The sequence below is a fragment of the Neofelis nebulosa genome, chromosome 2 (assembly GCF_028018385.1).
Source record: "Neofelis nebulosa isolate mNeoNeb1 chromosome 2, mNeoNeb1.pri, whole genome shotgun sequence".
NCBI lineage: Eukaryota > Metazoa > Chordata > Mammalia > Carnivora > Felidae > Neofelis > Neofelis nebulosa.
In genome coordinates, this window is record NC_080783.1 from 9134249 (window position 1) to 9151477 (window position 17229).

The following is a 17229-nucleotide window of genomic DNA, read 5'->3' on the forward strand; positions in this document are numbered from 1 at the left end:
TAAGCTCTTATTCATACCCAATCTTGAAAAACCTTGTCTTGAATCTACACTGCACTTAACCTGTTTATTTGTTGTCTACATAGATTTCTTCCATTGAGAGAGAAGTCATTTTCTCAGATAGAAAGGAGATCTGTAGCTGAAAGGGTAACATCAAAGTAAAAAATTTTCCAGATTGGCCCCTCCCATATGATACATCAATCTCCCAAAAACTTCCTTCCCAACAGCACTGTCTTCAAAAACGGCAAATAATTTCCCCTGAAAAGAATTGCATATGTATGTGTGTAAATTTAAATGGAAGGTGAAAGGGTATGAAATGGGTCAGAAAAGAAATATGCCTTTTGTTACCTGTCACGTGGAATAATACAGTTTCATATATGTCCCAGAATGTGTCTACCAGAGAGGGGTCGTCTGAATCACCAGGAACAAACTTGCTCCATCAGATTTCATTTAAGTTAGACAATAGTAACAATGATTTTTTTAGAATATGGGTTTGAGGGGCACCTGGGTGGCCTAGTCTGTTGAATGTCTGACTCTGGATTTCTACTTAAGTCATGATCCCAGGGTCGTGGGATCAAGCCCCACATCAGGCTCCACACTGAGCGTGGAGACTGCTTGAGATTCTCTCCCTCTCTCCCTCTGCCTCTCTCCCCATCTCATGCTCTCTCTCTCTCTCTCTGTCTCTCTAAAAATAAAATAAATAAATAAAAGAGGTGCCTGGTGGCTCAGGCAGTTTAAGCGACCAACTCTTGATTTCAGCTCAGGTCATGATCTCATGGTTTATGGGATTGAGCCCCGCATTGGGCTTCATGCTGACAGCACAGAGCCTGCTTGGGATTCTTTCTCTCCCTCTCTCTCTGCCCCTCCTCTCTCTCTCTTTCTCTCTGTCCAAGTAAGTAAATAAACATTAAAAAAGCAGAAACTCTGAAGTCACATGCTCAAAAAGAAGGGTGGGGAGATGGAGGAAACCTAAGTATAATAACTCAACTGAGAATAGTATATAATTGTACATAATAATAGCAGTTATGTGATGAGAACTTATAAAAAGTGACATAATAATCACCTTTCTTTTCCTGAAATATTTTCTTAGAGGATTATGTAGAAATCCTTTCTGAAAGATAAAAAGATCCAAGTATGTGGTTACATGTGATTCTGCTTTGTGAGTCTGGCATTTTCAGCCTCTTCCATATATTTCTACCTGAGTGTCCCACTGTCAACTCAAAGCCAGGGTGGCTAAATGACAAACCATCTCCCTCTCTTCACCTGTACTTCTTCGAGAATTCTATCAATGGTAGAATTTCAAGCAACGGAAATATCATCTTTAGAACTTTTTTTCTCATGTGCTTTTTCCCCCCAAATTTTAAGAGGTTTTCCTTCACAATCTCTTTGACACCTCCCATTTCCTTTCCATTCCTGCCAATGCCACTCATGCTGAGTCCATTGACCAAAGCAATTCAATCAACACACACTTATCCCATGCGTACTGGATATCAGATACTCTGGACAATCTTGGGAACACAAAGATGGGCAAACCCTAGAGGTGTCTAGAGAGAAAAAGTAAATACATGGAAAGATAATTATGAAACAGTGTAATAATGGTCTTGGTAGTGGGCTCGTGGATCCCAGAGAGGGGATGGAAATCACTTCAAGGCGCCATGGTTGTCTAAAATACTGCTTTAAATATGTCATCTCACATCTCAGAAGAATTCACTGATTTTTCATTGTCTATATTATGAATTTAAACTCCTTAGGCTGATATTAAATCCCTCCATAAACAACTCTAATTGATGGATCATGCCTGTCATACACAACCTGTCTACCCCAACCCACAGAGCCACTTTAGTTGTAGCTCTGGTTTTCATGCCATTCTTTCTCTGGAGTAGTCTCTTTTCATTTGTATGACTGTACACTGTCTTCTTTCAGTGTATTACATGAAGTTGTCTGCATGCACCTGAGTCACAGTAACCTCTCTCTCCTCTCAGCTCCAGCCCCTATCCAGGCAAAGCCCCCTTTCTGGCATTTGATGTGGCATTTTACAGAGGTTATGAATGTGGGGCATCTCTTCCTGGGTAAGTGGATAAACTCAGGGGCATCAGGTTTTATCTATAACTCAACAAAAAGGTGGTGAGCAAATAATGACCATACAACATGGAAAGTCCATCTGCTCCAGTCCCTGGAATACCTCCATCAGCCATCGTAGAGGCCTCCTACCACAGCGCACACTCAGCTTCCAGTTCTTTGATCTTGCGTAGCCTCCTCTGATTTCAAACTCCCTGGGGGTGAACCATTTTCCATCCTCACTCTGTATAGATCTCACCAAGGATCCTCCTGTAAGACCAGGGTAAGTTGATTCTGAGCCCTCTGTGTCTTCAGAACTCCAATGATGGGCTCCTACCACAGTGCATCTGGAGCCACCCAATTTGGGCTCCAGATGTGTAGCAGGAGAGTGTAACCTTCCTTTTCAGCCTTCAGACTCCCAAAATCTAGCCTGTAAGTCCCCTCAAAGGAGATTTCCTGCCTTGGGGCAACATTTTTTAAACCTCATGCAACAACAAGGTGATGATTACCATCAAAATCAATCTTTTATAAGTATTTCAAAATCATCTACAAAGGAAAAGCAAGTGAACCTGAAGGGTGAGAGGATCTCAATTTGCTGGGGAAAGAGAACAGACCAGAGTCTCCAACAGCCCTTGGGGGCAATGTGGAGGCAGAACCTCAAGTTGAGACTGAGCTCAGAATGGCACCACCCAATATCTGTAGCCTTTGTTACAACATTTTTTATCCAATATAATGGCATTATTGAGCAGATATTTTCCCATCCCCCAAATCACGGATAGCCGATAATAAAAATAATTAGGGAGGCACCTAGTGGCTCAGTTGGTTGAGCATCTGACTCTTGATCTTGGCTTACGTCATGATCTCACAATTCATGGGTTCGAGCCCCACATTGGGCTCTGCACTGATGGTGCGGAGCCTGCTTGGATTTCTGTCTCTTGTTCTTTCTGCCCCTCCCCTGCTTGTGCTCTCTCTAAATAAATAAATAAATAAATGTTAAAAAAATAATTGTGAAGTGTTACCCAGTGGAAAATTAAGCTATGCGTAAAAGATAATCATATGCTATACAGCATTTCTCAGTCATTAGAAAAACACACATCAAAATCACAATGAGATACCACTCCACACCCACTGGGATGGTCATAATAAAAAAAAAGTCAGACACTAACAAGTGGTGGCAAGGAAGTAGAAAAATTGGTGCCCTCATACATCGCTGGTGGGAATATAAAATAGTGCAGTCACTGTGCAAAACATTTTGGTGCTTTCTCAATAAATTAAATATAGCTTTACCCTATGAACTAGTGGTTGTACTCCTGGTCTATAACCAAAAGAACTGAAAACACTTGTTGACACAAAACTTTATACATGAATATTCAAAACAGCATTGGTCATAATAGCTAAAGAGTGGAAACAACCCAAAGTGATGAATGAATGATGTGTATGGTGTATTCATACCATGAAATGTATTATTTGGCAAAAAAAAAAAAACAAAAACAAAACAAAAACAAATACATGCTATTACACAGATGAACCTTGAAAACATCATGTTAAAGTGAAAGTGCTCAACCAGAAAAGGGCACATAGTAAATAATTCTGTTTATATGAAATACCCAGAATAAGCCAATTTATTAAGCAGAAAATAGATCAGTGGCCGCTTAGGGCTTGACAGTGGGATGAACTGGGAACGCGTACTGACTGCAAATAGATATGACATTTGCTTTAGTCGGGGACAGACACAAATGTTCTGAGATTAGGTTGTGGTGATGGCTGAACAATCCTGGGAAAATGCAAACAAAGTTCAACACTGAATTGTATACTCTGGGTGGGAAACTGTACGATATGGGATTGTATCTCAGTCAAGCTATTTAAGTATTTTACATCAATTACATAAATTAATTCCTCAGAGCTACACTGTGAGGTAGGTTTTTAATTATTATCCCCCTTTTTAGATGAGAAACATTTCATCTAAAGCTCAGAAAGGTCCCACTCTCTACTCAGATAAATCAGGCCCTCCTGGTATAGGTGTGGCTGGGGTTCAGGCTTCTGATTCTAAATTCTGTGCTCTTTTCACCACATCAACACCTTGCCCTGGTGGTGATCATCCAGAAGGGAGAGAGGATATGAAGGTCGAGGTTGAGGGCTTCTCCCTTTTAATTCTGATTTACTTCTTTTTGGTTCTTTGGGCACCCCCATGGACACTTCGATGTGGGAGTGAGCACCTAATATGTATGATTTCTGAAGGTGTAAACATAGCATCTTAGGGATCCCTTCCTCTTTCCCTTGAGCCAAACTTCAGCCTCAATACCTCGACCTGTGCAATTGACATGGGTAATTCACATACTGCAAATCAAAGTAGACCTGGAACCCACCTTGTTTCAGTTTCTTCTTATATAACATCCCCTTCACCTCACCACAAGTCACAGGAAGTATTTGAGAGCGAAAATCCACCATAGAATCTGTGTGGCTTCTTGACCCTGAAAGAGAAGATTTCTTCATTCTACTTCATTGTGCAAATTAATCTTGTTGATTTTGTTCCTATAAAGATATAGAGGTGCTTGGAGAAATCTATTCCACAAATGTCTAGAGTCAAAGTCTTTCTTCTATGTGGCATTTTTGATACATAACGACAAAATGTCTACCTTTATCTTGCCCCTCAAATCCCACACAAAACAGAATGCTTTTTCAGAGAAATCAGGCTTCAAGAAAACTGCCTTATTCTCAATCATTTCAACCTTGTTGGTTCTTCTATGACATTGAAACCCACAACAGCTGCCATGTTCTGAAGGGAGCTGTCCAGCCACACTATTTTACTGCAGTTAGGTAACCGGAGACAAAGTAGCAGACTACACTAACGCCTTCTTGATTGAGATCTGACTGAGCAGAGGGAGGGTAATGAATGACAGGCTAACCTAATGGAGATGACGTCTGCCTTCTAGTCTTGTTCTCTGCTTTGCTTCATTTCTCTCTCACATCAGCTTTCTCCATAGCTAAAAGAGGAACTCAGGAAACTCTAGAATAATCTGCACACCGCATGAGGAAAGGCAGCTGGAAACCCGACTCCACAAAATCAGGGGTGAAAAGTCTTCAAATGAACTAACTCAAGGAGGATGTGTAGCTGATGCTGTCCTTCCAGCCAATGTTTTAGAGCCAAGATGGGAGGTGGGGGCTGTCCATGGTCCAGTTTTGATCCAGGTAGACTATCAGAACTGCAATGAACAAGAGCGTTGGCCTAATTCACTCTCTTGCTTTACAGATGAAGAAACTGAGGCAAAAGAAGTCAAGTGACAGGCCTAAGCCCACACAGTCAAAAGTAGAGAAAGACACAGACTACTACTGACCACTACTCTTGGCTGGTGTGCAACCTGTGACTCTTGATGTAGCAAGAGAAGGGTCAGCTAAATAATTTGTGGGTTGTATGGCAACAGACAATTTCCAGCTTGGAAGTTGTCAGTTCAGTGGGGACAGCATTCCTGTAGTGGCCCCTGGACCTGCAAGTCCTGGTCACCAAGTTACTTGTTTATGGGATTATCTTCTTTCTCTCCCTGACATAGTTTGAAAATGACTCAAATTGTATACAACTCTCAACAGCTACTAAAGCTGCAAAGCAGTTAGGGAAGTGGGTTTATTGCTAAAATCACAGAGCACAGGAAAATAGCTGTTTAGTTACTGAAGTTATTCCCCTTTTCTTCTTTACCTTTTGACCAGACTCTTTTCCGTGAGGCTCTGTCACCATGAGTTGAGTAAACAGGTGGTCTGCCTCTCTTTTTCCCTGAGAAAATAGAAAAATAAAATCACTGAATGTATTAGTGCTTTCCAAAATTTCCATTTAAATATAACTTCCCCAAAGTCTGTCTAATGGATAAAGAAAAATACACAATCCCTAGTTTTAAGATACCAAGAATTAGATAGGTCATCTTATGTTCATCTTGTATTTTATTTGTCATATCTCACATTAGTAAAACAAACAAGTGAAATCAGCATTTCATTTATATCTCAAGCAACTATGTTAAGTGCTTAATAGGTGCCAATTGTACATCTACTAATTGACTTAGTCTTCTCAACAAACATATGAAATCAAGATGATGATCACTGCCATTAAAGAAACTAAAATATTCAGGGAAAATTGAGACAAAAATTACAAAATTAAGTGAAGGCATTTCAGGTTTCTTCTTGCGGAGAAATAGAAATGGAAGTTCTGTGAGGGAAACTCTACGGTGAGCTTCACAGGTGAGACACATGTTCCACATCACCTTGAATGAAGTTATTTATACATCTGTGCTGAAAGCAATAGTAAATAGTAAACCAAAGGCTTTGTCCACCTGGGTTTTGACAAAGATATTAGAATCTAAGAAACTAACCAGAAGAAGGTTAACCTAAGAAGATTGGGTAGAATTGAGTCTTCTAAAATCTTAATTTCAAACAGTTATTAAGGATTGACCTGGTAGATGTTGCAGCGAGGAATGTTCTTCCTTTTGAAAGTTTTGGCTATGGATATGCATCTCAGTGTTTTCTATCATGCAAATGTGGTTTATTTTCTCAGACAGAAGGATAAATTCCTTTTCTCCTCTCTGTGTTCAATGCCCTATCACCTGGTGGTACTGGGTTAGGTTATTTAGACCCCACAAGGAAATATTTTCTAGACTACCCTGTCCTAAGTGCTGTAAAATGTCAGCAGGTTACAAGCATATTAGACCAGCAAAGTAAAAAGAATCTTTCTTTCAATCAAACCTAAAATGGACCAATTGCTTGGTTAGTAATTCCACTTTCTGGTCTTTAACCTAAACAACTACTGAGAGGGTTTTCATTTCTTCAAGACCAAAATGGCCCCATGTACAAATATTGATAATTAGACCTTATCACAACATCAAACAAGCTACAGACTGGCAAGTTGTCACTCTGTTTTAATTTCACCAAGATAATAGCAGTTCAAATGAGGGTCTACAAAGATTTATGAACTCAATCTATAAGAATCTTCTATAAGAAGGTGGAAGACTTGGGTAATACTAGCCATGGGGTAAGGATAACTACTAAAAAAGGTGGAAATATGGTTCTCAAAAAGGCAGATTAATCTCTTTGCCCCATCTTGCTTCCTCTCTCCAGAAAGTGGGGTCACCAGGTGATAGAAGGTCATCTACCCAGGTATGGTTCTCTAAGGGGCCCCTCCTCTCCTCCTCTCCACCCAAGATGCCAAAGTAGTTATGGACTCTCTCTGCTGCTCTCCCTCATCTCTTTCCTGAAGGCCCATGCTCACAACCCAGTAAGAAGAGATCCAGACAGCTTATTCTTGCTTTTCCTAACTGCCAGCTAGGCGTGGCACTCAAACTCTAATCACAGTCTTGAATAATCCAACAAATAAAAAGTTCTTTCTTGCTCTCTGTCTCTCTCTGGTTACATCTTTCCTGGAACTAGGGCTTTGTTAGATTTACCTTTCATCAAACCTGTAAGGCCTAATATTCTTAGGCAGAAAAAGGAAATACATTGAAGTCCATTCTAGTCTGTGGAGCTTTTGGCATAAGGAGATTTGGATCTTAAAACCAACTAATTCATAATACAGCACTATTGTGTTTTACTTTGAAAACAGACTGACTAAGCAAGACAGGATGTAACTATTTTTTGTGTTCCCAGTTTGTAATACCCATTTAATAATAAAATCCCCCACCACAAACTCTAATATGGCAGTCAGAATATAATTTAAGGTTATTTTTTTAATTGTTATGCTTGGTATTAATTAATCTCTAATAGTAAGTGGGAGAGAATTTTAAATTTTTTCCTGCTTTCCCAAAGTTTTAGAAGAAGTTTCAATAGCTGGGAACAATTCACTAAGTGCTAATGGGGGTAACTAACTGTCTCAGTCTACCCAGGACTAAGGGGTATCCAGGATTCAGGATTTTCAGTGGCAAACCTGGGACTCTCCTGGGCAAACCAGGGTGAGTTGATGGTCTTAGTTTCAAGCTATTCACAGAGGCAATGCACCAAACCACCTATGTGACCATACAAAGTATTGGGGGAACAGGTTACCCCAGCTCTGGCTCTTCACTCACATCCAGGCAGTAGAAGAAGGTCTACATTTCTCTCCAAAGAAGTCAAGCAGTGGCGCCAGACCACACTGAGAAGCTGATGAAAGAATCTTGTGGAGGAAAGAGCTAGTGACTGTGTACCCTGCATTCCCAATGTTATCTCACAGCTGCCTCTGTCACGTGAGACACTTCCATATTCTTATCTCTCTTCTCTCATCCGTCCCCCCTAATCATGGAGGGGCCCAAACCAGCAGCTCTTGACTGGGGGTGGGGGGGCAGAGCCAAGAGAGAATGTGAGAAGAATCTGACCGTGCCACTTCTGCACTACAGGTGCCCCAGACCAACGTTTGCTCAGGCTGAAGGAGGGGAAGCACTTTGAAATGGAGAAAACATTGACGTTTTAATGTAGTACAGAAAGGATTCCCAACTAATGGAAAGAGAATGTCACTCTTGGGACAAGGAAAAAGAACGCCATCAGGCATGCCCAAGACAAGAAAAACTCATCCAGAAGGCAGACTTGAAAGAACAGTGAGAAAATGAACTTGCTTTCCATTTGTAATTTACCAAGTCTGGCCATTCTCATAAGCCAATGATGTAAGGTAAAGAAGTTTCCATGAAAAGCAGATAAAACTCAAGAAAAGGATTTTAGGTCCTGGGCAAATAAAAACTATAATATAAATGCAAGCAATTTATAACCTTGGCTCCAAATGAGTTTGGTTGCTTTCTAGATTTCATAGCTTCCAATTTGACTGGTAATGTTGCCTAGTAAAAAATTAAGGAGGATCTATGTTCCTCAAAACCTTAGCAAAATTCGCATTTGCCCCTGAGGCCAAGTGTAAGTGACACAAACTTTATCTTACCCTTGATCTTGGCAGGTTCTCGCAGATGCATTTTCCCCTTTTTCCCACTGGAGACCAACTGGCCAGGAGTGTTGCTGCTCTCTAGGGGATAAGCAGGGGAAGATACAGAGTTGGACAAAACAGGAGTTGACATGAGATACCAAAAGCAAGTGAGTGAGTGAACACCAGATTCAATTCTGAACCCCCTTTCACTGTTCACTCAGACAAGAAAGCACATTAATGGTAAGGGATCTCGAAGAGAAGTCTAGTACATGCTCCACTTTTAGGAGGACTTATAAATGACATATAAGATTTCATTGTATTTTGGAAAGAAATGGTTTAGAATTTATCTATGTACACAGAGACCTAAATGAAAATGTATGATAATTAAATCCAAAAATTTGGCATTCGGAAAACAAGTGTTCTTAAAATGGATGCAACCACTTTTGTTTTTCTTTCCCAACAAAATTGTACACATTCGCCAACAGGGAAACCATGTAAATTGAGAAGAACATCAGATATAGAGATTGGTGAAAATTAATAACTTTCAATTGGACTCTGAAATCTTACTCTATCGATCTGGTTCAAAATTGGCCATCATATGGAAAATGAGGTCTAACTCTCATTGTCTAAAAGAAAAGAGTTCTTTAAACCACTACTGAAATAAAAGATTTCAGGGGTCCAATTAGAAGTAGTACATATAGGGGTGCCTGAGTGACTCAGCTGAGTGTCTGACTCTTGGTTTCAACTTGGGTTGTGATCCTGGGGTACTGGGATTGAGCCCTGCATTGGGCTCCATGTTGAGTGCAGAGCCTGCTTGGGATTCTCTCACTCTCTATTTCTCTCTGTCTCTCTCCCCCCACCCCACATGTATGCTCTCTTTCTCTCAAATAAAAGTACAATAAAATTCAAAAAATAAGTAATACATATATACTACTGGAAATTTAGAAAATGAAAATTGTATGAAACATCACCATTCTAGAGAGAGCCATAATTAACTTATTCAACAATATTCCCCTAAGCTTTTGTCTTTGTATATTTTCCTATTTATTTGCTTTTAAATGTTTATTTATTTTGAGAGAGAGAGAGCATGTGTGCACATGTGTACACATGAGCAGGGAAATGGCAGAGAGAGAGAGAGAGAGAGAGAGAGAGAGAGAGAGAGAGAGAAAGAGAATCCCAAGCAGGCTCTGTGCTGGCAGTGCAGAGCCCAATGTGGGCTTTGAACTGAAATCAAGAGCTGGATGCTTAACTGACTAAACCACCAAGGCTGTCTCTTTACTATTTAAATACTTTTTCATTGCAAAATTTGAACGTGTTTAATATTTCCAATGTAAACACGTGCATTTAAAAACCACAAATAAAAAAACACCTGAACTCCAATGACCATATATATGCAACTACTGCTTATATTTTTATTGATGCACATCTACTGATTTTTCCCCTATATCTATGTCTCTCTGCATACAGATCAATATGTACAAATAAGAATTTGTAGACAGATAAAAACACATTTGTATAGTTACATGTTTTTGCTTTTTACCACATGCACACATGCACACACACCTACACAGTCTGCTTTTGCATTTGTCTTTCTGTGGAACATCTTACCAAATTAATGCAAGTTTCTCGAGCCAGCAGAGAAGCCACATATTGAGGATGACAGTGTCTCCCTGAATCATTTAGCTCTGGGTGATTACATGTTAGAGAACTAAACGATTTTGTGGAAGCCACTGTGTTTTCAGGCCTCTGTTAATAGTGGCTTAGCTTATGTCCTAAGGACACCACTGCTAGGAAGCAGCTCAAGGGCTTACCTTTTTGGGGTATGTTTCTCTGAAATTTCCTTTTATGTCTTGTCCAGCAATGGCCTTTCTTTTTTCCTTCGAACAAAAGAGAATAAAGTTAATCATTCAGAGCTGTAAATATAATTCTCAAAGCCATATGTGTTGATAGTTTTCATGTACTTTTACAGGCCACAGAACAGGGCAAAATTCTTAACTACAAGCACAGCAGTGTGAGGCTGATTGCAGAGTTCTGCTTTATTCTGCACGGACTTGGGAGACTATAGGAGATGACCTTCCTTTGAAAATTAAAAAAAAAACCCACTAAAATTGGAAAATAAATTCCTGCTGGTGCCTTCACCTGAATGATCATTGTTGTGGGTATATAGCAGTATGTTTCCTCTTCAAGTGTCTTTCTGGTACATTCAAATGTGCAATAAGGAGGCACACTCCTCACAGCTGGATCGTGTCATGGATAATCCGCTGTGCTGGGGATTCAGAGGCATTCTCAGCTTTGACGTGGAGACTTAAGCAGTCTCCGTACGTGCAGTTGTGACCCAAATCCTCCCACTTACATGCCATCTAATGCTCGAAGTTCCGGGAGAATGTAAAGAAACCTCAGCGGGTTATGTGTTGTGTTTTGCATTCTTGTGAATGATGTGAAAATACAGGCACGTGAGACCGTTGGCACTGGGTAAACAGAGCTCGTACCTTGTTACTATTGTGAAATAACAATAGCCAACTACTAGCTTTTTACTGCTAAGGGTGAAGACCCAATCCATGGAGGAGGCCTTCCAACTCCCACTTGAGATTTCCATTTGTAGGTGGGTCAACTCACACTCTGGGACTTAAAGGCAGGAAGGGCCTTGCTCATCCAATGGAAATGGTATGTTCAAGAATTCAGGGGTCTTGCCCCATTGGCACCTCAACTTTCCATGACCCTTTACAGCCCTCTGTAGGGGCTACAGCTGCATGCCAGGCTTGTGACTCCTCCCAGAAACTGCCCAGTTTGTCTCTTGGTGGGGAGAGCCACATCCCAAGGGGCTTTACCCCTAACTGCTCCCAGCACACTTATCAGGCCTTGAGGCCTTTTGGGCCCATGGGTGGTGCCTCAACACCATCCATGCCTCAGCTTACAGACCAGTTGACTCTGGCCACACCATGGTGACTCTAGAAACTCACAGGTGTCATGAGAGTGACATGAACCATTTGTAGTCTGGCAATGGTGTGCCCTTATCCAAAAAGCTACTTCCAATGCACAGATTGTCTGACTCTATGTCCCTCAGCTTTTCCTGTCCATGCACTTCTGGAAGGATCTTTGGTCACTGAAGGCAGCTGTCCCCAGAAAGGATCAGCTTCATTCCTGCATCATGATTAGGATCAAAGCAGTGGAGGATTAATGGTGTTAGATAGACCAATTCTGAAAATTCAGGATTCTGTTCTGCCTGTTCCTGGAGACGATGCCTCATCGTTTCCCCTACCAGCCTAGAAGGCACAGCCTTCAGAGAGCCCAGGGGATTCAGATTTAATTCTGATTACATTTTATGCAAATGCCTTAACTCCACTTGTTTCTGGCCATCTGGATAAAGGGTCTGAGTGGGAATAGGAGATGATTTGGAAAGGAAGATGAAGTTCCAGCCACCTGAATGGTACACACAGATTTTGTGGCAGTAAAGGAAGAGCAAAAATCCAGGCATCTGAAGAGGGAACCTGGGAAACCCTAGTAAGAATGGAGGAAGGAGGAACATTAATGACATCTGCCTTGCAGAACTATCCCGAACCTACCACCAGAGAGAAACCACCCTGGTACATGCCTCTTACCACAGAGATGCTGAGTCTGGCATTCTGCATCAGACACGAGAAAACAGAGACAGGCCCCAACTTCTGCACATTCTGTGCAAGATCCCTCTGGACATCATCCCCACCTCCACTCTCAGTCATTGGGGAAGGGAGACAGATGCCACTTGGTTGGTATGATGGACAAAGAGGACAGATTAGATGGACTGTCCTCAGGAAGTTCCCCCCAGCCAAACCCTTCCCCCAAATCAAGGACTTAATGCAACAAATGGAACTGGGAAGTCTAAGGTTTATAGCTGGCTAGGGGCCCACGTTGGAGGCACTGTCCATCTTCCCCTGGCTGATGTATGTTCCTCAACAACTGCAAACATTTCCCTTCCAGGGCCACCACGTGTGCCCATGGGATTGCCCTTTTTCTGTGAAAACCAAGCATTCACTTGCCTCCTTATGCAAACATGGTAAACTATAGCTTAGGCTACAAATTTAGTGGCTTTAAACAACACAAAACTATTATTTCACAGTTATGTCAATTAGAAGCCTGACAAGAGTCTCTCTGGGCTAAAATCAAGGTTCCAGTAGACCTTCATTCCTTTCTGGAGGCTTTAGAGTAGAATACATTTCCTTGACTTTCCTAGTGTCCAGAGGTCATCCATATTCTTGTCTCCTTTCCTCCATCTTCCTCCTCCTCCAGCCAGCAACATGGCATCTCTCTGTGACTATCTTCCATAGCCACCCTTCTACCCCAACAGCCAGGGACAACCTTCCATGTTTCAAAGCCTATTCCATTATATTGAGTGTACCCAGATAATCCAGAATAATCTCACCTTTCGAGGTCCTTAGCTTAATTATACCTGTAAAATCTCTTTTGCCAGGTCAGATAACAGATTACAAATTTCAGCAATTAAGATATGGACATCTTTAAACAGACATCCTATTATTATCTCTCATTATTGTAAGTAATAATAATGCTAGCATTAAAAAACTCATTTCTAACATCAAAAGCAAGTAAAATCTTATGCACGCTTACTTCTTTTCCTCTTGAGTTTTCCCGAAGTAGGGTTGTTTCTAAGATCCACAGTATCTAGAATCACAGGTGAGGGTGAGGAAACAGAAATTAATCAATAAAAGTTACCAATGTTAGGATTACTCAAACTGCAGAAGGTTTGAATTTACAAAGATGTTTGGGTTTATCATTTCTCTCTTCCTTCTAAAGGGACTAAAAACCTACTGACTTTAGAAGGAGTCCAGAATGAGCCTTCCTTTATTTCTCAATAGTAATTGGAAAAACACTCTTAAATACCTATGTACTTCAGTCTACTCAGAGATGTTTGTCTAGGTCTTAAGATTTTTGTGAGGATTAAATAAAATCTTATGTCCAAACATGTATAGGAAATCACTCTGTAAACCAGTGACATGCTAGAGGGCATCCATCAAAAATATATGCTAGGTCAAGAATAGTCTTTCCTCATGGCAATTAAGTGGCACGATCAGTTGTCTTTTGAGAGTTTTCTAAGGTTGTGACAAAATGACACTATTATCTACTAGCAGAAGTATGGTTGGCTTTCTTGGGCTCCACAGGAGATTGGCTGTGACAGGGTGGAAATCACTGTATAAATACAAGCCTTTATGATTAAGACTAATGTAGTCAATGAGATACTGCCATCTTTAAGAGCATATTTCCACCACATCATTCATGCATAATCAGCAGGGACCATCTTGTTAAACATGACTTTATAATAATCTCTTGCCTCTCTATTGTTGCCAAAGGGGTCAGGTCAAGCAAAGCAGGGAACAAGATACTGGGATGGGCCAGAACACCTGACACCATCCTACTTGGGTCTGTGGTGCCCATAGAGTCATGCCCATCCCACACCCACAGGTGGCTTTACCTATCATGGCACATGCTTCGCTGTCTGCAATGCTTGCTTCTGGACCTTCTGGCACATCTTTTGAGAAGCACATAACACAGGTACACTTCTCATTTCCATGTGCTGGTGGCTCTGCTCCTGGGCCAAAATTGTGATGTATGAAGACTTTTATTTACCCCGGTGATCCCCTTTTCTGTACCCTTCTGGATCTCTACTTCTCTACTTCTTCCTCCAAAACCTTTCATTGGCCCTACCCATCTCTGGCCCTTCCTTTAAGTCTTGCTTTTCCCTTCCTTGTCTTTTTCTCTTTGTCAGCTTCTGTTTCTGGTTTTATTATTCTTTAAGTCATAATTACCTTGTCCATCATAGGGTAGTAGGCTGGAAGTAAGCTCTTCTAATTCTTCCTCACTATTTATTTGGACAGCTTCTAGTTCACCATATGCTAAAGAGAAGCAAGAAAATTACAGTTTGCGGATCCTGAGACAGTGATTAAGGAAGAGTTCTTGGTGCTTTCATGTTGCACCCTGATATTCTGAGTTAGAATGAGCTGCTTTCTGGGAAAAGACTATTCCTGCTCCCATAATCACAACCAAGAGCTGCCAAAGCCATGTTTTTCCTATCTTTTGTACCTCATTCTGCTTTCTCTACTCTTACATTTCTATCTGTAGCTCTAAGAGTAAAATAAAAAGATCCTATCCTTCCAGGAAAAAAACCAACTGTTCTTTGAAAATTGTAAAAAGTAATTACCAGAATGAGTTTTAAACTCATCCCATTTGGCCAATCACTATTTACATCACAAACCACATTTAAAGCCAGGCAATTAGTGACAGCTTTACACTTCTGAAAATCAGCCAATCATCAACAACAGCCACTCTCCAGAAAGCCAGAGTCTATGACTAAATGATAACCTAGTTGTAAACTCTCCCTGGTTCTAAAAGTCTGTAGCCGCTGAACTACAGCCTTCCCAAAACTCTAATAAAAGCGATTTTCTTTTTAAAAAAATTGTGTCCTGTAAGTACAGTACCTGCTTCCACCATGTGCCTTGCTCAGCAAGCAATAAATCCCTCTTTTAACTTCAGATGTTGTATGATGGTCTAGCCCTTCAAAAATGGAGTTCCCACCAAGACCATCCTGAAGAGTCTTGTTTAGGGATCTCCTGTGGGACCCGTGGATCAATAGGTGTAAATCCACAGCCTCTTGTGCCCAATTCAGATGGTCTTCCTCATCAATCCATCTCAACAGTGACTTGAGCTCTGACTTGTTTCACTGAGTTCTTACTTCTGAATTAATTTTATTGTTTAAAGATGTGTATGCAATTAGATGCAAAGTAGTTAGACATTTTGGTTTGGAGGTACAGCAGTTAGCAAATATTCTGGTAATGTTTTTATTCTTCCACTGTTTCACTTACTCTCACTTTTGTCTATTTTTCAAAAGTCTTATCTTATGTGTGTTTGCTCCTGATTTTCTTGTGCTTCTTGAATGTTAGAAGAAAGTGATCCAAAGCAAACAGATGGAGGCATAGACCTGATAAGTCCCCTATCCAAAGCTAATTAACAGATGTGGGTCTATTAGACAGTAGCCAATTTGTGCAAATATATTTGGTCACTCTTGGTCTTGAGTCCCCCACCAAAACCTCTTGTCAATTTTTGAAAGTAAATCATAATCTGAGGTCAACTATTATCATGTAATCGACCCTATGTCCCCATTGTAGTCTTTGCTCTCTGGATGAACCCAATACCACATTCACTTGCAGGACACCATTTGCACTAATGACTGCATATAGTATCTTTGTTGCTATTTGTCATAGGTGTATCTTGGCCAAAGCCACAGTCTTCCACTGACAGAACTCTACTTCTTCTTTGTACCTGCAGAATGATTCTTGCACTTATCTTAGTAAATGGCAAAATTTCACAAAAGATGACTTTATGTTTCACTGGGAACTTTGGGCATGTCAAGAGTAAACAGTGCATTTGATAGTATTTTTTTAATGTTTATTTATTTATTGAGATAGAGGGAGAGTGCTAGTGGGGGATGAGCAGAGACAGATGGAGAGAATCCCAAGCAGACTCAGCACTGTCAGCACAGAGCCAGATGGGGGGCTTGACTCACAAATTGGGAGATCATGACCTGAGCCAAGATCAAGAGTCTGATGCTTAACTGACTGGGCCACCCAGGCGCCCCTGATAGTATTTCTACAAAAGAGAGAGAGATGACCGAAAGTTCCCATGTCCCAACCACTTACTGCTACTTTCAGACCATCATCTAATAGTTTCTTCCTTTTCTTAAAAAAAAATCCCTGTAAATTTAATAGGTAGAGATATATTCTGCAAATCAAACTACCAGATTAAGTGTACTAAAGAAAAGAATAACTTTAGAATTCCTAGAAAATTCTCCTAAGCATTATCAATTTATGTTTTTTTTAAATTTTTTAATGTTTATTTATTTTTGAGAGACAGAGTGTGAGCAGGGGAGGGGCAGAGAGAGAGGGAGACACAGAATCAGAAACAGGCTCCAGGCTCTGAGCTGTCAGCACAGAGCCCAACACAGGGCTTGAACTCACGAACTGTGAGATCATGACCTGAGTCAAAGTCGGAAGCTCAACTGACTGAACCACCCAGGTGCCTCTACACATAATCAGTTTATAATTGATGTGAACATTAGTACATCTACACTATGCATAACTCAAGATTTGCAAGCAATCAGCAAGGTAGGTATATCTCACTTCTCTGTAGTGCCTAATGCAATTACTATAATCTTTTCTAATTCTCAGTGTCCCCTTGGATCCACTTCCCTGATCACAGGAACTGTGAATATCATGAGATATTACCCCTATTATTAGGTTATGCTATATGGCGGAGTCGATATTAAGAAAAAG

The 17229-nt window shown here is 40.7% G+C and overlaps 1 protein-coding gene across 22 annotated transcripts in view; it reads right to left on the minus strand.

Annotated features, from left to right (window-relative positions):
* SP140 (SP140 nuclear body protein) overlaps positions 1–17229 on the minus strand; it is a 66494-nt gene that overhangs the window by 6858 nt on the left and 42407 nt on the right. For 20 of the 22 annotated variants that reach the window (XR_009254509.1, XM_058702093.1, XM_058702100.1 and 17 more), the window contains 9 exons: positions 14710–14796; positions 14376–14492; positions 13514–13567; positions 10723–10788; positions 8930–9010; positions 5747–5821; positions 4422–4526; positions 2180–2325; positions 1061–1108 (listed from right to left, as the gene is read on the minus strand). Coding sequence is in view for 21 of the 22 variants with exons in the window: in XM_058702093.1 (XP_058558076.1) it covers positions 1061–1108; positions 2180–2325; positions 4422–4526; positions 5747–5821; positions 8930–9010; positions 10723–10788; positions 13514–13567; positions 14376–14492; positions 14710–14796 (779 nt within the window). In the remaining variant the exon portion in view is untranslated. The remainder of the gene's footprint in view (positions 1–1060; positions 1109–2179; positions 2326–4421; positions 4527–5746; positions 5822–8929; positions 9011–10722; positions 10789–13513; positions 13568–14375; positions 14493–14709; positions 14797–17229) is intronic. The other 2 variants (XM_058702059.1, XM_058701994.1) reach the window with 2 other exon arrangements.